Genomic DNA, 23,585 nt, shown 5'->3' on the forward strand with positions numbered 1-23,585 from the left:
AGCACTGTTTTCTTTATAATCTTCTTGGCGTTGCTTTCGCGAACACCATTCGTCCCGGAGACGGATCTTTTGGCTTGGACCATAGAGATACCTTTTGCTCTTGTTTTTTAATTGGGGGCGCACGGGGGTCGTTGCTATAGAACGGGGTCGGGCTTGTGAACTATTATAGTCGTTGATTCGGCGAACTCATTCATAGGGCCTGAAAGAAATAGAAAAACACTCAGACGAGCCTTGACCGTTCTATATTCAGATGTAGAATAATCTAAAAGCAAACTATATATGGTTTATACTTCTACGAACAAATCATTCACCTATAGCTTCGACTCCCCATTCTGTACCGCCTTCGGCCTACGCGCTGGCGCAGGAACATTCTCCAACCACTCCGCATCAACAGTAACCTTCTCAATCTTAGACTTCCGACTCCAAGCCGCGCGGAAACTCTCCTCTTCCGCCCGCCAGCGACGGATCTCCGGCGCAAGCCAACAAACCGCCGCATCAGCGCACTCATTCACAGCCTCCTGGGCAAGGAGATGACCAAAATCCTCGAGGAAGACTTCACTCACACGGCCCGCAGCCACGCCGCCACTGCCGCCCAGTCCGGTACCGGTGTTAGCGAGCTTATCGGCGCGCATATCGGGCCCGCACATGTCCGACTTGCCGGCGAAGATGTACAACACGCTAGGACGCAGGAAAGGAATCTGAGCGAAGATTCGGGCTGGCTCTGGTCGGTAGAAGGGGTAGCTGTGTGCATGGGTTGCGTCTAGGTCTGGGTGTGTGACGCGGTTGACGGGCTTGGTGCTGTTAGGGATGTTCGTGTAGTTTGGCCGCGAGAAGGTGAAGACTTCCTGGTGTAGTGTAGTTCGGAGTGTTACTGGGGGCCCGGTGGTTTTGTCTATCGGGGTCTTGGGGTCTAGTGGGTGGATGGCTGTTGGGAGGTCGCGCAGGCCGTACTCGATCCAGCGGGATAGCACTCGTGGGTCCCAGGTTTGGTAGAAGGGGCTGCGGCGGAAGCTTTCTGCGGCTGCTTGGCGGGAGGGCCAGAGATCGCGCCGGTGGGTTGATAGTTGGGTAGTTTTGGCGATCACGCGCTTGTTGATTTGCAGGCTGAGATTGTCTAGTTGCGTGGTTTGGCGCTGGATCACTGGGTCTAGGAGGACTAGTGTGTGGATGAGTCGGGGGTGCATTAGGCACAGTTGTGCTCTAGGAGTAGGTTAGCTAGCTGCTGTGTGAATGTGATGGTTGGTGGAACTTACAGATGGGCGCCTCCCATGCTATGCCCTATGCCAACGATAGGCCGGGGCATTTCAGCCCGCTTGACGTTGATTAGGTGGAGGAGGTCTCGGGGGTGGTCAAACCAACTAGCTGTTATAGAGTTAGTATCAATTGCTTCTCATAAGGTACTCATACACATACGGTCATTTCCGAGGGAGTCTTCATTGATCACGCTGCTCTGGCCTTCTTGCGCCACGTCGGCCATCCAGATACCGCGAATGCGCATCCCATTCTGCTTAGACCGAGCGTAGATTTCCTCCCAAAGTGGTTCATATAGTTCCTGCGAGAAATGATCAATATATCGCCGATTCTAGGTTGTATGCTTCCAGGGCCATCGCTATGCGCGCAGCCCAAAGCGGGTCTGGACCTCGGCACTTGTATCTCATACCTTGGGGAAGCCATTCGCGTGGGCACCAAGGATGGTAATGTCGCCTGGTTGTGGATTGGGATTGTCGAGTGGGATATATTGTTTCACGGCCAGATATAGGGGCTCTTCTTGGTCGTTGGCCGTGGCGCCAGGATACTCCCTAATGTGCTGAGTGGGCACGACATGCTCAATGATGCGGAAGGGGGACGACATGGTGTGCAATGTTGCCTCTAGGGAGAAGAAGAGACTGTATTTATTCCAAATCGGAATTATTGTAATATGTTACTCTTTAAAGGAGAATGAGTTCACTAAAATTCCGAGAGACCGCGGTTTTGCGGGGAAGAGCCGAGGATCTCTGGGGTTTGAGGCATTCATCCCTGTTCAACTGCCGATGACCATCCCTTTTTAACAGCTTATACACAGATGCATATAAATATATTATTTCAATTAAATAGATACTTCAGTCTAGCAGCTGCAATAATTGATAGTTCCAGTTGGTGGATGTACCTCTGCCGGGCGAAGGAGGCGATATTATATTTTTAAGAAAGATACACCTCTGGGGCTATTTATTTCAAGTCAAAGATGAGAGAGACAGAATTGCCGCTGAGACTGTTCCTGACATGTTATCCCCGAACAAGCGAAGATGCTACATTATTCTATATACTACTCTGCGCTGAGAGCAAGACAAGCATCAACAGCTAGACCAACCCTGCGAGGAACAGTTAGTAAAGATCCAATAGTATAAACCTTTTCAAGTACTCACCTTCCCTCTTTCATCTTAACGACGTCGTCAATAAGATCATGATCCAGGTTGGGAAACATGTTCGAGAGTGTCTCGACAACATTATTATGTTCAGCGCGTTGGATGCGACGCGCCTCCGCATCTTCAGCACTAGCCTGGCGTGCGGCAGCATCCTGAGCGTCGAGCACACGGCTTAGATTCTTCTTCGCAGAGGTTCCGCTACCGCGGGCGCGCTCATCGCCTGAGCGGCGGTCCTCGCTGCTTGCGCGGGGTGGCTGGTAGACATTCGGAGTGAGACGGGGAGGAGCAACACCTGGTTGGGGTGTCGGGACAGGCTGAGGACGTTCTTGAGGAGCGGAGCCTGAATCTCCGTCGTCGGAGAAGATGCGGCCGATGGTGGAGAGGGGGTTTTGGATAGTGCGTAGTAGTCCTGCGACTGGGGCGGTGTCTTCGTCACTGGATTGAGTAGTTTCTTTGCGGCTTGGTCCAGCCTGGGGCTGAGATGGAGGGGGTTGAGTGGGAGGTTTTTCTTCGAAGGTTTCTGATTCCCGGTTTTGTTCTGCGATAGCGGACACGGCGGCTTCGACGTTGCTTTCGAATTCCTCGTCGCTGACTGTTAAACTTGTGCGGTCGAGAGTTTCGATGAACTGGATGGCTCCAGACTAGGACAGGTTAGTTTGGATATCTATGGCAGTATGGAAGTCAAACATACCAACGATGAAATGTAATAACCTGCTTCTCCGCCCAGTTTATCCTGGTTGCGGAATCGAAGAATATATTGGATGTTAGAAACAAGATGATCAGGGTTTGCATGCAAAACCACATAGATCAGGAGGGGGATGAAAGAGTCGGCAGATGTGTCGGCCTTTTTGGAATTCTTTAATAAACCAAATATGACTTTGCAGCAGTTTAAGATGCAAATGACCTTGTCTCGAGGAGCCCGGTAGCCATTGATTTTTGATATTTCTGTCAAGCAAAGTCAGAAAAGTCAAGTTGGAAAATCTCCAGAACATAGTACATACCTTGCTGTGCCAGATTCAAGAAACGGCGTCCACCACCGCTCACAGTCGGGATGTCCAGATGTGTTTCGTTGACCCAGCTGTAAATGCGTATCTTCTGAGCCAGGATATCGTCTCGCTCAACGTCCTCCTGATGCTGGCCACGTCGCCACGGCCCATGGAGCCTCTCTAGCTCTCTCCGTCGGGTCCGACTTGCGCTTCTGGGTATCGTCGGTGGAGATGGAATGGCTGGGGCGAAAGTCTGCGAATACAGACGATTCATAACAAGTTTCTCCATGCCTTCCTTGGCATTGTCGAACTCGCTATCCGAAACATCTCGCCAGATCTCGCACATGGCCATCTTATTTGTGATAAACGTCAAGAAATCGCTGATGATCTTGACTTGCTCGTGAACCATCCATTGCTTCTTGCCAAACTCCATGAGGAATGACCGCAGAAACTTGGCTACGGGGTCGGCGGTGCGGTGTCGCAGCTGTTCTAGGAAGCGGTGAAAATCGAATGGTTGGTCAGGCTCTGGTTCCGGCAGCGGTAGGATCGTCGAGGTGGACGCTCTCCGGTTTGGTACCGGCGATTCGGGCATCTGCGGACGTTGGGATACAGGCTGCTTCTCCGGGGTAGCGACCGGAGCGGTCACGGACTCGGTGGAAGCCGCATGGTCCAAACTGGATTGGCGTGGCGGGAAATATGTTGGACCGCTTCGCAGTTGCTCAGCAAGCTCAAGCCGTGGTGACATGATCACATTTTGGTCGGTGCTCTGCGCGGGGTCCTGGAATTGTCCCATGATACTTTGAATCTCTGGCTGGGAGGCATTATCGTCCCGAGGTCCTTCAGCCTGACCAGCTCGTTTAAATTCCGGGTCACTGTCACTAGGCACATCTGGGAGCTCTTTTTCGGGGCCGGGGGTGTGGTTTGGATCGATAGATGGCAGCGTTGGCGCAGTGGTCGTAGAACTTGTCAGGTTGAGGTAGACATCATCTTTCTGGGGCGGAGGGGGCGGAGGAGTATTTGCGCTGGATGACAGATTTGGAGTCGCATCTCCGGAGACCGACAGTCCTTCCAGCTGCCCCGCAAGTTGCTCAGCCTCAGCCTGTGGTGGTTGGGCAGTCGTCAAGTCCATCGCGGCGGGATCGGAGGGAGTAGCCGCGGGGTGTGCCTCTGTTGTATCCTGCGCGCTCATTTGGACTATTTGACTGCTGTCTGGTCTGACGAGACCGTCCTGTGTTTGAGCTAGGCGGTCGGTTGGAGCGGCCGGCGTTTCGGTGTGTTCATGGATATGGGGGACGTCTCTCGTATCGGGACCCGGAGAGGACGGGGATTCTGTGGCCGACATAAGCTATGTTAGTCATATGCGCCCGGGCAAAAAAAATAGATTCAGGGGGTCATGAAGACTCCAAGTATGCTCATGCGGCTCCTCATATTGATGTACGGATCATCATTCAACCGAGGTAGTCCGCCTCTCGATTCAGGCGGTGTCTATTAATAATGTATAGAGGAATGAGTGCCCAGATGGTTGGGTTATCTTAAGGAGGCTGACTTCACAGTATCATTATGGATTTCTCACTCGGCAAGAGATGTATTTACTACTCCATACCTATATGTAGTTCTAACATTGCTCAGCCTGTGTACTCCAGACCTTCGAAGATAGGCACTTGCATGATGCCCGTCTCCTTTCACGGATTTCAGAGTCGAACTCATTCTTAAAAGACACCACCTAGTAATAAACCATCTACGAGTTCAACATCTTCCAATCCGTCGTAAGTGCATCCGCTGGTGACAAGGCGGGTGGATATAATGACTAATGCCTTAATGCCTCAGGCACCTCTATATCCAAAAAAAAGCCCAAGCTGACCATCTCAGAATAAACAACACTCCCACCTGTCCCTCCGTCATGTGTGGGATTTTCTTTTCATTGAGCTCGTCAAAGTCGACACCACCGACACAGGAGACCTGCACTCTGCTCCAAAAGCGAGGACCAGACAGTTACAAAACTCATACGGCGCAAAAAGATATCAACGCACAGGATGGAGTGTCTCCGCCCCTTTCCTATTATCTCACCTTCACATCCACAGTGCTCTCATTGAGAGGTGACCATGTGTACACACAACCACTTGTAGACCCCACAACCCAGTCTGTGCTCTGCTGGAACGGAGAAGCCTGGAAGATCGCTGGGGAGCGCGTCCAAGGCAATGATACCGAACGCGTTTTCAACTTATTTCTACAGGCAGTGAAGGGTGATCAGAATTATCCTGTTGAGAGAATGGCTGAAGCCATTGCAAGTCTCTCTGGGCCATTTGCCTTTGTCTTCTATGATGCGGTCAACTCAAGGCTCTTCTACAGCAGGGATTGTCTTGGGAGGCGATCGCTCCTCGAGGGATTTGATGAAAATGGAAATTTGAAGATTTGCAGCATTTGTGATAGCGCATCGCTGGATTGCTTCAAGGAAGTGGGCACCGAGGGCGTTTGTACGATTGACCTAGCTCGCTATCAAGATCCTTCTTTATCTGCCAGAGAGTTGTGCAAAATCGAGACCTTGCCATGGAGCTCTGCTGCTTCACTTCCAGCTGGTCACATTGTATGTCTACCATATCTTCCCGCGAGCAGCAACTGACAAGAGACCAAGAGAAAATCAATCCCACCTATGAATACATCATTACCAACAGAGCAGCCTCCTGCATTGACAACAGACTCAGTATTCGTCCAGGAGCTCGAGTCAAAACTGCTTCAATCCCTCGAATTAAGAATACAGAACATCCCCGAGCCTCCAGGCTACATTGTAGGCCAGACGGCCAAAACCGCCGTTCTCTTCTCCGGTGGTTTAGACTGCACACTTCTCGCCAGACTCTCTCACGACATTCTCCCCCTCGAAGAACCAATCGACCTCCTCAATGTAGCATTCGAAAACCCGCGAGTGGCAGCCGCCGCAAAAGCCAACCAACAAAAATCCCCCTCCTCCCCGCCCCTCTCAATATATGAAAACTGCCCAGACCGGATAACCGGCCGGTCCGCCCACATCGAGCTCCAAGCAACCTGTCCAGGCCGCACATGGCGCTTCATCGCCATCGACATCCCCTACACAGAAACTCTCGCACACCGGGAGCAAGTCAAGCGCCTAATGAGACCCCACAACACAGAAATGGACATGTCCATCGCATGCGCCCTGTACTTCGCATCCCGCGGCCAAGGCACAGCCCAAACAAACCCCTCAGCTCAACTCCCAACCCCAGACACTCCCTCACCCACGTACACAACCTCCTCCCGCGTCCTCCTCTCCGGCCTAGGCGCCGACGAGCTCTTCGCCGGCTACGGCCGACACAGCGTGGCCTTCAACCGCGGCGGCTTCAAAGACCTAATCGCCGAGATCGAGCTTGACGTCAGTCGACTCGGGTCGCGCAATCTCGGCCGCGACGACCGCGTCCTCTCGCACTGGGGCCGCGAAACGCGCTTCCCATTCCTGGACGAGGAGTTCGTGGCTTGGACGCTGCAGGCTCCTGTGTGGGAGAAGTGCGGGTTCGGACTCCCGGAAATCGAGGCTACGGCTGGTATCGATGCCGAGAAGCTGGCGCTGCGTCTGGTTGCTCTGCGGCTGGGCTTGGTGAAGGTTTCTCGTGAGAAGAAGAGGGCTATTCAGTTTGGCGCGCGGACGGCGAAGATGGAGACGGGGAGGTCGAGGGGTACGGATGCTTTGAGCTGAGGGAGACTTGTGGCGGATGGATTTCTGCTGCTTGTTTGTTTCGTTCTGAGGTGCTTTACGCATGCGTATCCACTTCTTCTTCTTCTTCTTCTTCCTACACATCCATCATCCATCTACCTACTCTTTCTTTCTATCCTCCATTATAGATATCCTTCTTTTCTTCCTTTTATTTCCCCCCTCTACTCTATCTCCATCTCCATCTTCTTCTCTATCTCTATCCCTACCCCCTCCACCGGCTATGATGACAGAACATGGAATCAGATACTTCCGAAACCTACCTCACCCAACAACCGTCCTTCGTTTCCATACACTACATCCACAGACACACCCATCCACCCATCTCAAATACCCGCATCTGCACACCAGAACCTCAAACGCCCCATCTCCTGTGTCTCCCACCCTCTTTCGTTCACGCATAGAGCAATAGCAGTCCCCGGACGGTGCGTTGCTCGTGTTGAATGGAAGCAGGCAAGATGCGGAGGAAAGGAGTGCTGTTTAGGGTTTTGGTACAGGGAGGGGGAGATAGGAGAAGGGTTGTGAGTGCGGATGGTATGAGATGGAGGGTGGTTGGGGGATCGGGGTGTGTTTATGAGGCATTTTAAAGGCAAGTCTGAGCTGGACTAGATTACTTTCACTTTCACTTGAGGGAGATGCAGATATATTATCGTTCGGTCGTATATCTATGAGGGAAGGATATGGTACCAGGGAGTTACACATAGTCTTTAGAAGTACGGAGGTAGTCTACTAGGATAGTTTACAATACACGTAGAAGAGATAGAGCAAGATGATTGATTCAAACACAGACAAATAACATATTAAGAGAGCCACGAGTCAATCCCATAAGAGGGAGACAATCAGAACCGGCCTAACAAAAGTAATCAAAAACCGAAGTAGGTAAGCTGAAGCAGCAGAGCGCAAAAGTGAGAAACACAGATCAGAAGGAAAAAATAAGAAGAAACATTGACTGAGGAACTTGTCTCAAACTTTTAGAGAATCAGAGGCGACGAAGCAAATCGCGTTCATCTGATCTCGGTGAGACGTCGGGGCTAGGCTTTACCCATCACCCGCGCCTACCACAATACCCAGAGGGTCGAAACGAAACAAAAACATGAAGACGGAATGTCCAATCGTTACAATCGTCAGAATCACCAGGGGGGCCATAATGCAAAGACCCGTGTCTCAAATTTTGAATGACCAAGAATAGAAAAAGGAGCACCATTACTGGTAGGCATTTTGAATCTGGAGCTGAGCCTTAAGCTTGGCAATCTCCGCGTCGCGTTCGGCGATGATCTTCTGGAGATCCTCGATGCGGCGCTCGGAGCTGAACTGGCGCTCCATCTTCTTGGCACGCGACTTGCGGGCCGCTTCGGTGTTACGAGCGCGCTTAGCAGCAATAGGATCATTGGGGTCGAACTCAACAGGCGACAGGTTCTTACGCGATCGCGCATTGACACCTGCGACGCTGGAGTGCTTGGCTGTACCGGAGGCGGGAACAGGCGAGGATGCGGCCGATCGCTTGGCGCGGGGGGAGACAGGAGACATGGAGATTGTCGTCATGGCTGGCTTCTTCGGTTCAGTGAAGGCAGCTGCGACATCCAAGGTAGCAAGGTCGAAGGCATTGAGTGGGTCTGACGAGTGGTCGAAAAGAGAGGGCCATTCTTCGTGGCCAGCGATATCCATGTCGGTGAACATGGGCGAGGTGTTTTGGCTGAAGTTGCCGGGCGACTCGAACGAGGGAGTGCTCAGGTCGGTGAAAGTACCGGAGGGAGGAACAGACGCATCCATCATGAGATCCCTCGGCGAGATAGTGCCCGGGGGACCTTCAGGGGAGAAGTTGGCCAGGCCGAGATCGTTGAATGAAAGAGCTGAATCCATGCCAGCGGCGAAGTCGCCCGAGGGGAGACCAAACAGGTCAACCTCGTTAGCTTTCATAAAGTTAGCGATATACTCGCTATCACAGGGCGAGATGAATGAATTACCTTCCATGAAGTTAGGGGTGGACATGACACGTCGATATGGTGGCGTGTTTTGGTTTTGACCGTTAAAAAGCGGGATGGGTGGGCGGTTGGTGTTTGGAGAATCGGAAGGCACAGAAGCCGTATTAGAACGGTGGTGCGTGAACGTAGGACGGGACCAATAAGAGGGGGACCGGGCAAGCTGGGTCACTCTGGGGTCTGGGACAGGTGAACCAGAGAACTGCTGCTGGAGATGTCGGTGCAACTGCAGACTGAAAGAGTGTCGTCGGGGGTTATTCTGCGCCAAGAATGGCTGGAGTGCAGAAGGTCTATGGGTTGTGTTCACAGGCACACGCAAGCGGGGCTGCGGGTGTGGTGTGGCTGATGGATAAAGCACAAAGTCCTCGAGTGCACTGTTGTTGTTGCTGTTGTTGTTGTTCTGATTGGAAGCCAAGGGCTGTGGAGGTGGGGGTGATGGAAGCCATGGTTGCTGGTGGTAATCCGTGGTGAACGACGTTAAGTCGATCGGGGTAAATTTGTTGGGAGAACTGGAGCTACGCGACGCGATGCTAAAGTTCAGAGATCCAAAAGGAGGCTCTGAAGGGGGTAGAGAGGAGATGAAAGGGCGGTTTCCGGATGGAGAAATAATGTCTGCCTCAGTTGAGATAGACTGGCTGGTGAAAGACGGGGAACTTATTGGGAACCCATTTTGGCGATGGTGAAGTTGTAAATAGTTCTGGTGTGGCAGCAATTTGGCGGTTTATGTGTATGTGTGTAAAAAAGAGACGGGTATAGGGAGAGAAAAATCAGGCAAACGGGGAGGGGGAACTCAGGCACTTCTTAAGGGCTGTGTGCCCTGGTGCTGACCAATCGGTGCTCCGGAGCCGCACGGGGCTTAGTCCTGGAAGTCACGGGGTGTGAGTCACAGCCTGCATGCGTGGGTGTGATTGGTTACATCGGACAGGCATCCATCGAGACTGCAGTACATCAGATGGTACCTGCACTTGGCCTGCATCTGCATACATAAATCAGGTATCTTCCAAGTACCTGTCCCCAGGATCCTCTCCGCTTCCTTTCGAATTGACCAATCAGCGCTCATATTCCTATCCCTCCCGGAATTCCAAGGCATGCATTTTCTTTTTTAATTTAACTTGCTTTTTCCTCAATTGGTTTCTTGCACCCAAAATCTCTCAAAACCCACACAACCAAGCTTCTGAGCTTCTTTGGAAATCAATTCCATCCAGGCACCGCACAATTCCTCCTTGGTACCTGGGTATGAGGTTGCACGTAGACCCGGGGAGACACAGGCGTTCTCCATGAGGGCAATGAGAAAAATGCACCGGATCCACCGATCCTTTCCCAATCTCGTTCCGGTGGGCTGAGTCCGTCGCCAATGTCCTATGAGAGGCTCACGTTTCCTTAGTCTTGCCGAAGGGCGTGAAATTGACTTTTAACATTTGTTTCCGGAATTTCATTGTCGGAGACTCGGAGTACGGAGTAGAATATATAGACGGAGTACAGTACAACATTATACACGGAGTACTCAGATATAACTCTAGCATGCTAATCCAGTCTTCATTCTATACTCGTCCTAAATTCGATTCCAAAAAATAACTCAACAGAATATCGATATACTTTAAAGTCAATACGAATACGGTGCACTGCGTAACCCAGACCCAATTTATTGATTTTTCGTTTCTCCTGCGATAATGCCGACGTACCTCCAAGGGCCGAGGCTTTACCGAAATAGGAGCCCGCCGGGCACCTTGCAGACATGTGCGATGCACTGGAAAAGAACATGTCATTATTGTCTAGCATAGTCAACAGTAGACCTTCAAGTCTAGACTGCCGTCGATCTTGCTACAATCAATATCGCATCATATTGCAAATGTTAAACGTAGGTAACCGCGATATGAGCTCGTGTAGAGGCCGATCTCACGGATATTCACGGGCATATATTACAGTACGTCCGTGCCTGATCCAATAATCTAATGGTGGTTTCCTGAATGAACCTCTTTAAGTACCAACATGGAAGGCTGCACCCCAGACTGCCAAGACATCACGATGGGTCGCTAGATCCTCAACTATGAGTATTGCTTGCATATACATATGCAACGGTATGGACCCGATTTTTTCTTTTTCCCAGGTGGGTCTTTTCTAGGTGTAGAAATGGATATTCCTACGACTATGGATAGTTTAGAATCTAATGCTTGGTGCTTTCAATGCGGAAGACAAGGTCATCCACGACCGATTCGTGAATATATCTATAGTTACTCTGCCCAACTAACACGACCCCAATCCCAGGTTGACATCTGCCACACTCAACGTTCTCTGAACAGCCACTTGGAACGCATGGAAGCCGATGCCTCCACTGAAACCGGGATGATCTTGGTTACTCAGGGATTGGTGGAGACCATGTGTTGTCATCGAGCCCGCGGTAGCCGAACGTGATGCCCCAGAGGAAGAGCCCGAGGAGCATTTGAACGGGGATGAGGATATTCAGGTGGCTGTATTATTAGGGCCACGATGTCTTACCCGGGATTGAACGACATGATACACTCTAAGAGGTTCGGCATTGAATCAGTGCATGTCGTGAAGATAAAGCCTGCGATGACACTTTTTTTTTAAACGATGCGGAAAGGGAGTGCTGGGTCTCCGCATCAGTATTAATAGAAGGGGGGTAGCATAGCAAATACAACGAACAAACCCACTTTGCGGTTATACGAGACCATCGAGAAATAGGTACATGGGAGGTAGGAGACAAGTATGTCTAAGAGGGAGTTCCCAGTATCATATGCATAAGCTGCTAGAGATTACAACTACTAGCCTGGCAGCAAGGATTATCGCCTGCGCCACGTAACGACCAAGCTCAAAACTACAATACGATGACGATGTAAAGCAAAATTGAGAGATTCTATTAAGTATTACCTATCGCAAGGTATGCCACCTATACGGCGGAATATAAACCAGCCGTTCGGGACAACAACGGTAGACAACATTACAGGGCCAATTTGGGTTGCAGGGAGAAACAAGTCGACAGACTAGATCCAAAGCTCAAGCAACAAGCAAAAAGAGCACCCATCCTCCCCACAGGGTATCAAACACAAAAGCAAGTAACCAAAAAAAGAAAAGGCAGAGTGGTATCAATCTAGTCGGACGACAAACCACGTAACACATAGTCGCGTCGCGAACAGAGTCACAATCGCGGGACGCAGGTCGTAAAGGAATGAGCCGCAGTCCAAAGTCTGGGGGCGTCGTTGACGCCGATGGTATTATTTTAGAGAAAATCAAAGAAAAAAAGCGACAGCGGGTATCTCATTGTCGTCATCTCAGGTCCAGGCCCAAACACAAACGGGGGCCGTGGACCGAAGATAACGACAGTGGCGAGGGAAAAGCAAAACAATTGGAGCAAGTGGTATCAGAGTTGCACCTTCAAGACTGAATCAGCCCGTCAGGTATATCGCGGGCGGGCGGCGGATAGGACACGTCCCACCACCGTTCAAACTCCACAGGACTCCGAGTCGCATCTCATGCGGCAGCCTGAACAGGGGTGGAGACGGCAACGTTGACATTCTTGGAGTCCTCAGCGGTCTCGACGGGCTTGGGGGCCTCCTGAATTTCAGTCTCCTTGGCAGGGACGGCAGGGGCCTCCTCAGCGGCGTCAGCCTTGGCCTCAGTCTCAGTGGCAGTAGCCTCCTCCTTGTCAAGCTTGACAGCCTTGCTGGGCTTGCGGAAAAGACTGCCGAGCTTCTTGGGCTTGCTCTCCTTGGCCTCACCATCGGTGAGCTCGTTGTCGGAGGAGTCCTTCTTCTCCTTCTTGATGCCAAGGTTGCCGAAGAAGGAAGTGCGGCGCTTCTCCTTGGGGGTGGGGACAGGCTCGGCGGCGGGAGCCTCAATAGTAGGGGTCTCCACAGCCTCAGCGGGGGTAGTCGAGGCCTCGGCCTCGGGGGTGGCAGCGGCCTCCTCGACGGGGTGCTCGAGCTGAGGAGCAGTGCTAGCGACGGGAGTCTCCTCGGTAGGGAAGGAGTTAGCCTCCTTCTCGGACTTCTCCTGGGAAGGGCTAGTGACCTTCTGGAAGAAGTTACCGAAGATGGAAGCACGCTTGGCCTTCTTCTCGGCCTTCTTGTCCTCGGCCTTCTTCTCCTCCTTGGCAGATTCGGTAGTCTCAGCAGGGGTCTCAGCAGTAGGCTCAGCGACCTCAGTTGGGGCAGCAGCAGTCTCAGAGGTCTCGGCAACGACGGGAGCAGGAGCCTCAACAGAGGGTTCAGCGGTAGGCTCGGCGGCCTTGGTCTCTTCACCAGCGGGAGTCTCCTCCTTCTTCTCCTCGGCCTCCTTCTTGGGCAGGAGCGAACCGAAGATGCTGGCGCGCTTGCGAGACTGGGAGCGGCTCTTGGTAGCCTTCTCCTTCTTCTCCTCCTTGGGCTCCTCCTGGGCAGCCTCACCAGCCACAGCGGGGGTCTCCTCCTCGGTCTTCTTGGCGGCAGCAATGACAACGGCAGGCTTGGTCAGCTTCTCGAGCTCAGCCTTGTAGCCCTCGCTGGAGATGATGGTCTCCTTCTCGGCCTTGGCTTCGGTGGCCTGAGCCTCGATGGCGACAACCCAGCTGTCACGCTCGGCGGTGTTGGCGGCCTGGAAGGTGTGCTTGTGGCCACCAACCTTGAAGAGGAACTCGTGTGTACCCTCCTTGGTCACGTCAGAGACATCGGCCTATTCATTGTTAGAGTTTGCCGCATCACATCACAGTTGCCAAAGCACTCACGAGGTTGAAAATGCCAGCGGGGGTGGCCTTGTCCTCAGCGCGCTTGGTGAAGAAAAGCAGACCCTTGCCGGTCTGGGTGGCCCAGGCGGCGATGGGGTTGGCGACGGAGGACTTCTCGTTCTGGTGGAAGACGGAGAGGTGCTTGCTCTCAGTGGCCTCCTCGTTGAAGTAGAAGAAGCGCTTGACGAAGCGGAAGCCCCTAAAAGAAACGAAGAACACTTGTCAGTCTCCGTGTCGCAGTTGTGATCTCAGTCGCAACTTACTTGACCAGACCGGGGCCTTTGTGGCCGAGAACGCCCTCGCTAGCGGGCTTCACCTCCTCCTTGGCGGGCTCCGAAGCCTCGGTGCTCTCAATGGCGGGAGTGGCTGTGGGTTCCTCAGTGGTCTCCTTGGGAGCTTCGACCGCTGCCTCGGTGGCAGGAGTCTCAACGGCGGGTTCAACGGTAGGGACGACCGGGGTCTCCTCAACAGTCTTCTGGACTTCAGACATGATTAAAATAATAAACGGGTATTAAAGAAGCTGGGCTTCGTAGGGGTAAAATAGGCGTGTTGGGTATAGGGTATCTCAAAAGAAAGCAAAAGAAATTAGAGCACAATAGCTCGGGTATCACGAAGTAAGGGTATTTTGCTTTGTGGGAGGAAGAAGAGAGAAGAGAGAGAAGAAGAAAAGGGAAAAAAAAGAGTCAGAGGGTTGTTGATGGCGTCCTCCCTGAAAAGGAAAGGACCTGCAGGGAGCCCAGAGCTCAGGGGACCCACAAAAAGATTAGCTAATGGCGCTTCAGGGGTTAATTGGTTTTTTTTGTTTTTTGTTTTTTGTTTTTTTGGTTTCTTTTTGTCATTTTCCGTTATTTGCGTTCTGTTTTTACGGGCCATGTCTTTTTCATCCATGGATGCTGTATTTTGTCATTCTCATTACCCTTTTGACATGTTTTTTCAATTCCATTCTGTTTTTGCACTCTATCAGTCTCCTATGTAACGCCAAATACGCTTTGCAACTAACTTTGCAAGTGGAACAGCCATGGACAACCTTGGAAGTGTGCCAATCTATGCCCTAAGAATACTTACGATAACACGAGCTTCTTTGTCCGTGACGCTAGACCTGATCCAACTAAATTTAGGAACTAAACAGCAAATAGGAGAAAGAAAACTCTGCAATTCTTGGCCTTGCACTGTATGAAACCATCACACCATAGGCCATGATCGGCCATGCAGCTTGAATCAACGGTCACATCTCGCTAATTACTCCATGTACTTCGGATGCTCCTACCGATTTAAAAGTCAACTTCTGTTCGTTTCATATTCTATAGAGTATGCAAGAAAAATATATCGTCATGGCGGGGTTATCTTAGATTGTCAGGTCATCAGACACAAGAAAAGTATACTTAGTTAGTGACTTTCTGGCCCGTAAGGAGGTTCTATTCTTCGGTGGGTCGCCACACCGTTGGCGCTCATTCCACATCGTTCAACTACGCCGTTACACAGTTCAAGGGGGGCGTTGCCGTTGGAATTACCGAATCCATTCATTGTCAAATCAACTAGATGTTTCGATGGTTCTTCTGTATTACTCCGCATACTCCGTACTCCGTAGTCAAAAGTAGATCCGACCTTGCAAGCCTCTCCCTCGGAAGGGCTATATCGGCACTAGAATATATCCCTTTGGAGGGGCATCCCTGTACTCCATGCCCACCCCCACCATATCACCACAAGGCAGCCCGTCATTTTGCTTCGTCATGATCAGCCTAGTGCGCCGTCTATGTAGATGAACTTTGTCGCATTTACATGGCTTAGGCCGGGTATTGGCTACCGGGCCATGCACTCATCTTTAGGTTCTACAATGGTTGGCCATCACGACTTCCAATCGTTACTCAGGCCCCATGACCGAATATCAACTCTATGATGTAGTGGCGTGCGAACCCTCGTGGACAACCAACCAGCAGTGATACAACCCCTCCTTCTTGACTCCGGCTTTGATGTACGTCCCTATCGGCGTATCAACTGTCTTCGCCGCGCTGCGGGAAAGGTCCCATGATCTTTTCGTCTAGCCAATCCCAGCACATTTACAAAGTGTCGCCTCTTTACGTGATATGCGCATCATTCCATACCAGGATCGTCTCATACTTCTAATCCACGGAGTACAGCATACGGAGTACAAAGTAACTCTTATGGTGCAGGAAAACATAGTTGAAACTGAAAACACGATCTACACGCTTGGACAATATGCCCCTAATTAAGCCCCTTTTCTGTCACCCTTTACATCCCCCTATGTTTTCCCCGTAGATTTCTTAGTGGTAATAATATATCAAAAAAGTACGTACAACACGAAGTACGGAGTAGTCTCCACCGGACTACGCATCTAGTTTCGAGTCTTAGCGAATAAGGGGCCAGCCCTACAAACTCAGTGTAGGTATCAAGCACTTTATTCGGTTCATTTCCTCATTTCCACGGTTCATCGACAAGATAGTGTCTGCAGGAGAACGGAAAGTGCCTTCATACGCTGTTCTTCTCGTACAATGTCCTATGGCACCACCTTATATCTCCGGAGGTAGGTGGTATGATCTACAACTACCTCAGGTCAAGCACTATCAGGTCGCAGCCCAACACTGCCAGAATGTGGCCATTGAAACATTTCCAGTAATGATAGCCGCACGGGGGAATCCACCCCCTTCTCGGTATCTCATCATGCCCTATCATGGCCCCCCTTTTGCACCCGTTAGACCTCTAGGGCGACTAAGCACCAGTCATGTCCGTACCAAGCCTACCGTTTTCGCCCTTTTTTTGCGGTCGCGAGGTCCTAGGCTCAACCCTCCTCCTGCTGCATCCCATGAATGGTCGGCGTTTACCGCTCGTCGACGATCACATCATTGTTCCAAGTCAGCTTGTCGATCTTTGCTCCTCTCTTGTTGTTGGGCTATATTTTGACACCATGCAAGTGCCATGCATAGCGGAACCCGGGCGCCTATGGATTCTTTCCCGCTTTTTCGGGATGCATATACGGAATACGGAGTACATATGGCTCCATATTACTCGTTGTAGTTGTGATTGTTCCAGGGACTTACATTTGCACCGTACATGATGCATGTAACTATAGGTTTCGAGCAGGAAAAAAAAACTAAAATATAGTACCACAGCAAGACTCTACTTTCATGAACAGAATATATCTCCCGAGCTCATTACCGAGTAAATTAATCGTAATACTTCCCGCCAAGCGCCAGCTTGACCTGCGGTGTACACAAGGGACAGATTTCCCGTCCATTTAAGCCCCCGACGACTCTAGCGTCCACTAGATCGACTCAAACCATGGCACACTTTGATAAGGATGGGCGTTTACTTGCTATTCGATATTAACTGTGGGATCCTCACCCGAGTTAATCTTGTAGAACCCTCTGAATAAGGGTATACTTCCGACAGACCGTATTCCAAACAAGTTGTGATCCAAACGTCTTTCGGACTTTTGAGTAGTACGGGACGTGAGAGCCACAATACAAAGTTGTGGGATAGGGGAGGATCCACACAAGCTCGGGTCGGGTATGGAGTCTGGCTTGTTTTTGAGGTCTCGAACAAGGAGGTTTCAATTATTGATTCATGTTTGAGGTCTGTGTGTTGGTTCATGGTTCATGATTTCATTCTCACTCTGGCGCAAGCATGAAACCTAGGAAAGAAATGCATGGTACCTGTGTCCTGCACGTTGCACTGTACATACTCCGTAGCGTCATTCCTCGCCCTGACCTGACAGGTCTGTAATGTCCAGAAAGGGAGGTGGATGAGTCATATTACATGCGGTTGGGCCTTGGCAGTGTCACGTGCTCATATTTGCTTCGGTTGCTAACCAATCAGTGTGAGGTGGCGAATCTGGGAATCTGCCACCGCTTTCCAGCTAGGGTATATATATCCGCGTTTTCCCAGTCCAGTTCCTCTTTTTTTCTTTCTTCTTCATACTTACCTTGTTTGGGTGACCGTGATCAATAAGACGTGTCGCCACAGATTGGTCCCTGCATTGCACATCGTGGTGGAACAGTTTGTTCAATGGCTCTCGTGGTCATTGACAGGCGCATTCTTTGGCACTCTCCTTCGTGGAACTCTTTTCATCAACCTTGAGCCAGTGGCTCGAGTTTGGAGAAGAGATATGAATTTGTAGATCATAGTAATAAGCTCTAATGGCAAATGTTATTTTCTTGTAATTGTAACTTCGTCCCTTGGAATACCCTTGCGCTGTTGCGCCCAGTCCCCACGTCCCTCGGCACGCATCAACAACGGCCTGTTGCGTATCGCGATCAGTACATAAATGATGGCATATTCGTCTCGTCTTCATTCTACGGTACTTTATGTCCAGTGTCTAGCATCCAGTTTCCAGCGTCCAATCTCCAATCCCCAGTTCCCCTACCAACCATAAATTGCTGAAATCTCACTTCTCAGCTGCGTTTTGTTGACATGACGTCTGACTCACAGTGGCGTCGCCACATCTGTGGCGACCCCAGATCAACTCTTGCCAGCCAGCATAAAACCAGCATGAAATCCTACCGAAATCAAAAATCGCAACAGCTCGAGTCCTAGTCTACCATCCTCACTTACTTCCTTGAAAATCTAATTTCCTCGAAATCACTGCCGCACTCGCGACTTAAACACTCAACCTGAACCAAGATGCCCGTCCCCACTGCCGATCTCTTTGACAAGCAACAAAGCCAAGCCAACTGCACACAACCTCCTAGCTCCGCTTCACACACTGCCCCTGACCACATCAACAACAACAGCTATTTCGGGACCGCGCCTGGAAACTCAGCCAGCCCGTCGCAGAATGCTGATAGTGGTCGCTCTTTGACCAAGGAGGAGGCCGATCGCCTGTACGAGGAGCGGATGGAGGATGAATACGCGAAGAGGGATGGCGGTGCCTAAGTCGAAGCTGATCTGTGGCTGTACATTCTGTGTGCTCGTCGACTCCGCTCTATGGGAGCTGCTGTCTATCCGTGACGATGGGGTTGGCTTTTCGTTTTTCCACCGACTATATATTATGAGTGTAAATGATTAATTTCAAACTGTTTTGATTTGAATTTCTGGGCTTCTGAATTGGTGAGGCGGCACTGTATATCGGAGCTTCGAAAGCATTAAGATGCGCTATCCCGGCGTGGTGGTCGAAGCTAGAGCAATATATTTCTGTGAGGTCTGTTCAAAATGTATTCGCTGTCCTGTTATATTGCATCTCTATTATGTGTTGTATATATCGCTGGTATGGGATATTGTTGTAGACCAGCCTGACCAGCCAGCCCCGCGAATGACTCATGCAGAATATATATAACTGTAGTTTCTATACCCAACAAGAATCAGCTTCTAAGAACATCGCATATTCCGTCAACATGAGCTTCTACCCCGATCAAGCTACATCCGTGATCGTCCCGGCCGATTTGAGACCCATCCACACAAGTCGCCTGTATCTACGACCACTGACGGTAGCTGACGCCACGGCCATTTTTGAGATCCGCCGACGACAAGACGTAGCGGACTGGCTGTAAGATTATACCCAAAGAATAACCACCACGACAACCCGGGAGAGTTATATACTGACTTGTGACTATATCTGTAGCTGGCCCAAAGTACCCCACAAAGACATATCAGAGTCAGAGGCCCTCATTACCAAAAAGACATTTACAACCCCGGATGCATCAGGTGCCATTGGGGAGGTTCTTCTTCGCCATTATCCGTTCCGAGGACTCGTCACAGACGGTTATTGGAGGAGCGGGAATCAATGCTCTTAGTCCAGCCCCGTCAGTGGGGTATAATATCCATCCTGACTTCTGGGGCAAGGGCTATGCCACTGAGGCCGTTGCTGGTATTGTAGATGCGTGGTGGAAGCTTGACAGGATAGATTTCGACGGGGCTGGATCGGATTTGAAAAAGGAGAAGCTGTTTGCGGCGTGCAATAGAGCGAATGTTGGCAGTGTGAAGGTGCTGCAGAGGACTGGGTTTAGTATCTACCGCGAGCAGTCGATTGAAGGTGATGTGGTTGCACTTTTTGAGTTGGAAAAGCCCAACAGGTAGTAGGATAGGTGGAATTCGACTCATTCGGTGGTATTCTGACGCTCGAAGGTCTGGGTAGTTAACCATACTTTCTAAACATGAACCGTCACTGGGGGTGACATAGTGGGAAATTATTCAACATGTTAGGGAATCGAGTACTTCAATATTCGATTAAAAGATCTCCTAGATGACTTTGTAACCTTTTGACATGAGAAAGTCGTTAATCCTAACAAGTGGAAACGTCAACTAGGGACTCGATCGAAGGATTATAGAAAAAACAACATAGATAGAAAGCATCAGCTTGTTCCGATAGCACTGTGGCAGTATATACGGGTCCCAATAAATCGTACTACCAATAATTTGCAGTATGAGATGGCATACTCGTTCCTCAACTATGATCGGTTAGGGCAAGCAGCTCTTATTCACCGATAGGTGATTAGGACAGATCCCCTGCTGATTCAGACTCCTAGAATGGAAGAAAGACGAAGCATGATAATAAGCCATTAGTTCATCTACCCAGGAGCAGTTTAAAGGAATTTAGTTACTATTTGTAGGTTGGCCATATTGTAGACATTTTGTTTAGTTTAGTCGTCCTATGAGATCACGTGCAAACTAAATCACGTGGCTGGATGCAGCCAGCTTGACAGAGCCACCCGAGAACGAGTGCAAGTAGAGCCCGGACTATTCGCAACAACAGAGCCGAGGATCTGTGCCTCTCATTGAATCTATCTATTACTGTCGCTCTTTGCCTCTTACTTTTCCCTGTCTTCTTCCCAAAGACACGGCTCCTGGTAGCCTCATTACACCATGGTTCCACGGGACACCTTCTTCCGCTCGGCGGATATGAGCTTGACCCAGCTCTATATTGCCAACGAGATCGGAAGAGAAGTTGTCAGTGCATTGGGTGAAGTTGGCCAGGTTCAGTTCCGAGATGTAAGTGACGAAGAGCGCTTTGCTTTGATACTCCCGCTAACGTCTTCCTAGCTCAACCCGGACACGAACGCTTTCCAAAGAACCTTTACAAAAGAAATCCGCCGCCTGGACAATGTCGAAAGACAGCTCCGCTATTTCCACCAACAGACGGAAAAGGCCGCAATCCCTATGAGATCTTCCACGGATTTCTCCGATACATTGGCCGCCCCCTTAGCGTCGGAGATCGATGAGTTGGCTGATCGCAGTGAGAGCCTTGAACAGCGGATTATCTCTCTGAACGATAGCTATGAGACTTTGAAGAAACGTGAAGTCGAGCTGAGCGAATGGCGATGGGTACTTAGAGAGGCCGGTGGATTTTTCGATCGGGTAAGTTGCCTCGAGTATACCGTTGATAGACAAGGCTAACTGAATAGGCCCATACACAAACAGAAGACATTCGTCAGTCCTTGGACAACGATGAAGCTCCTCTGCTCCGTGATATCGAGCATCACGCCCCTCATCAAAATGGAGACACTCAGGGTCAGCAGAGCTTCTCGGAAATGAACATTGGATTCGTGGCTGGTGTTATTCCCCGGGATCGCATCGGAGCCTTTGAGCGTATCCTCTGGCGTACCCTGCGCGGAAATCTCTACATGAACCAGTCCGAGATTCCGGAGCCCATTATCGACCCAATGACGAACGAGGAAGTCCACAAGAATGTTTTCGTCATCTTCGCTCATGGCAAGAACATTCTTGCTAAGATCCGCAAGATCTCGGAGTCGCTCAACGCCTCCTTGTACGGTGTCGATGAGAACAGTGAGTTGAGGAGGGACCAGATTCACGAAGTCAACACCCGTCTCGGCGATGTTGGCAATGTGCTCCGTAACACCAAGAACACCCTTGATGCGGAACTTTCCCAAATTGCTCGCTCGCTCGCCGCCTGGATGATCATTGTCAAGAAGGAGAAGGCCGTTTATGATACCTTGAACAAATTCTCATACGACCAAGCGCGGAAGACGCTCATTGCCGAGGCGTGGTGCCCGACAAACTCTCTTGCTCTGATCAAGTCGACCCTCCAGGACGTGAACGACCGCGCGGGCCTCACTGTTCCTACAATCGTCAACCAGATCCGAACAAACAAGACCCCTCCGACTTTTGTCAGGACGAACAAGTTCACCGAAGGGTTCCAAACAATCGTGAATGCTTACGGTATCCCTAAGTATTCGGAAGTCAATCCTGGCCTGTACACGGTCGTCACCTTTCCCTTCTTGTTCGCAGTCATGTTTGGTGATTGCGGTCACGGTGCACTGATGACTCTAGCCGCTTCTGCTATGATTTTCTGGGAAAAGAAGCTGGCGCGGACTAAACTGGATGAACTGACATACATGGCATTCTATGGACGGTATATTATGTTGATGATGGGTCTGTTCTCGATCTACACCGGTTTTATTTACAACGATATTTTCTCCAAATCTTTCACCTTCTTCCCCAGTCAGTGGGAATGGCCCGAGGACATCAAGCCCGGCAAAATGGTCGAGGCAACATTGAGAGAAGGCTATCGCTTTCCAATTGGACTGGACTGGAACTGGCACGAAGCAGACAACTCCTTGCTATTTTCGAATAGTATGAAGATGAAGATGAGCGTTCTCCTTGGATGGTGCCACATGACCTATGCCCTTTGCTTGCAATACGTCAATGGACGTTACTTCAGATCTAAGGTTGACATCTGGGGAAATTTTGTTCCTGGATTGCTCTTCTTCCAGTCAATCTTTGGTTATCTTGTCCTCACTATACTCTACAAGTGGACCGTGAACTGGCAGGAGAAGGGTGTGAACCCTCCCGGTCTCCTCAACATGCTCATTTTCATGTTCCTCAGCCCTGGTACGGTGGATGAACAACTCTATCCTGGCCAGAGCATGGTCCAGGTTCTTCTGCTCCTCGTCGCTGTGGCCCAGGTACCTGTGATGCTCTTCCTCAAGCCTCTCTGGCTCCGCTACGAACACAACCGCGCTCGTGCCTTGGGTTACCGCGGCCTCGGCGAGAACTCCAGGGTGAGCGCACTGGACGCCGATGGTGACTTGGACGGCGGGCTGGGTCGTGACAGTGTGGCTAGCGACGGAGAAGGCGTGGCCATGCTTTCTCAGGACATCGATGAAAGCGAAGAGCATGAGGAGTTCGACTTTGGCGACATCATGATCCACCAAGTCATCCACACCATCGAATTCTGCCTCAACTGTATCTCTCACACTGCTTCTTACCTTCGTTTGTGGGCTCTGTCGCTTGCCCACCAGCAACTTTCGATCGTTCTCTGGACCATGACCATTGGTGGTGCCTTTGACCAGGAGAACCCCGTGACCCGTGTGATCATGATTGTTGTCAGCTTCTACCTCTGGTTTGTGCTGACGATTTGCATTCTGTGTGTGATGGAAGGTACCAGTGCCATGTTGCACTCGCTCCGTCTTCACTGGGTTGAGGCAATGAGTAAGCATTTCGTTGGTGAGGGTATTCCTTTCCTGCCTTTCAGCTTCAAGACCCTGTTGGAGGAGGACCCCGTGGACTAGTCTATTCGTTCTTATTTCTACAACACGGGATTGTCTCACTCCGTGTTTCTTTTTTTGTATTGTAAAGGGTCTAGAATTATACATTATCTATATTGTACCGATCTATGCCACATATATCCACACCGAACTATCGCCATAGCGTAGATATCCCCCTTTAATTGGGCACAACAATGGCATTACCTAAATCTCAGGATCTTTTCACGTGCGCATGACTGTGGGTGGGGTATAGGGATTTCTTCTTCCGCTGCTGATCCCGAGGCCGAGTCGGCCAAGGGACAGACCGGGAGGATCTAGATCA

At 50.6% G+C, this 23,585-nt stretch overlaps 8 protein-coding genes across 8 annotated transcripts; 4 read left to right on the plus strand and 4 right to left on the minus strand.

The window, feature by feature from the left end:
- Positions 1-311: 311 nt before the first annotated feature.
- LCP9604111_3654 (putative toxin biosynthesis protein) lies at positions 312-1,852 on the minus strand (the record flags this gene model as incomplete). Its single annotated transcript, XM_039071266.1, has 4 exons — positions 312-1,200; positions 1,254-1,362; positions 1,414-1,552; positions 1,661-1,852. The coding sequence occupies 4 exons, from the start codon at positions 1,850-1,852 to the stop codon at positions 312-314; spliced, it is 1,329 nt and encodes a 442-aa protein (XP_038930317.1).
- A 450-nt stretch (positions 1,853-2,302) lies between these two features.
- On the minus strand, positions 2,303-4,730 carry LCP9604111_3655 (guanine nucleotide exchange factor VPS9; the record flags this gene model as incomplete). Its single annotated transcript, XM_039071267.1, has 4 exons — positions 2,303-2,348; positions 2,403-3,043; positions 3,094-3,347; positions 3,404-4,730. 4 exons carry the CDS (start codon positions 4,728-4,730, stop codon positions 2,303-2,305), a joined length of 2,268 nt encoding a protein of 755 aa, XP_038930318.1.
- A 558-nt stretch (positions 4,731-5,288) lies between these two features.
- On the plus strand, positions 5,289-7,091 carry LCP9604111_3656 (asparagine synthetase domain-containing protein; the record flags this gene model as incomplete). The annotated part of the gene is made up of 2 exons (XM_039071268.1): positions 5,289-5,972; positions 6,021-7,091. 2 exons carry the CDS (start codon positions 5,289-5,291, stop codon positions 7,089-7,091), a joined length of 1,755 nt encoding a protein of 584 aa, XP_038930319.1.
- Positions 7,092-8,309: 1,218 nt separating this feature from the next.
- cpcA (amino acid starvation-responsive transcription factor GCN4) lies at positions 8,310-10,822 on the minus strand (the record flags this gene model as incomplete). The annotated part of the gene is made up of 3 exons (XM_039071269.1): positions 8,310-9,016; positions 9,071-9,716; positions 10,682-10,822. The coding sequence occupies 3 exons, from the start codon at positions 10,820-10,822 to the stop codon at positions 8,310-8,312; spliced, it is 1,494 nt and encodes a 497-aa protein (XP_038930320.1).
- A 1,752-nt stretch (positions 10,823-12,574) lies between these two features.
- Positions 12,575-14,295, minus strand: LCP9604111_3658 (uncharacterized protein; the record flags this gene model as incomplete). Its single annotated transcript, XM_039071270.1, has 3 exons — positions 12,575-13,753; positions 13,806-14,004; positions 14,069-14,295. The coding sequence occupies 3 exons, from the start codon at positions 14,293-14,295 to the stop codon at positions 12,575-12,577; spliced, it is 1,605 nt and encodes a 534-aa protein (XP_038930321.1).
- Positions 14,296-18,443: 4,148 nt separating this feature from the next.
- Positions 18,444-18,695, plus strand: LCP9604111_3659 (uncharacterized protein; the record flags this gene model as incomplete). The annotated part of the gene is made up of 1 exon (XM_039071271.1): positions 18,444-18,695. One exon carries the CDS (start codon positions 18,444-18,446, stop codon positions 18,693-18,695), a length of 252 nt encoding a protein of 83 aa, XP_038930322.1.
- A 458-nt stretch (positions 18,696-19,153) lies between these two features.
- LCP9604111_3660 (GNAT family N-acetyltransferase) lies at positions 19,154-19,835 on the plus strand (the record flags this gene model as incomplete). The annotated part of the gene is made up of 3 exons (XM_039071273.1): positions 19,154-19,305; positions 19,381-19,390; positions 19,464-19,835. The coding sequence occupies 3 exons, from the start codon at positions 19,154-19,156 to the stop codon at positions 19,833-19,835; spliced, it is 534 nt and encodes a 177-aa protein (XP_038930323.1).
- Positions 19,836-20,621: 786 nt separating this feature from the next.
- Positions 20,622-23,287, plus strand: LCP9604111_3661 (H(+)-transporting V0 sector ATPase subunit a; the record flags this gene model as incomplete). The annotated part of the gene is made up of 3 exons (XM_039071274.1): positions 20,622-20,747; positions 20,799-21,113; positions 21,161-23,287. 3 exons carry the CDS (start codon positions 20,622-20,624, stop codon positions 23,285-23,287), a joined length of 2,568 nt encoding a protein of 855 aa, XP_038930324.1.
- Positions 23,288-23,585: the final 298 nt, after the last annotated feature.

This window comes from Penicillium roqueforti (genome assembly GCF_015533775.1).
Source record: "Penicillium roqueforti strain LCP96 04111 chromosome Unknown scaffold_06, whole genome shotgun sequence".
NCBI lineage: Eukaryota > Fungi > Ascomycota > Eurotiomycetes > Eurotiales > Aspergillaceae > Penicillium > Penicillium roqueforti.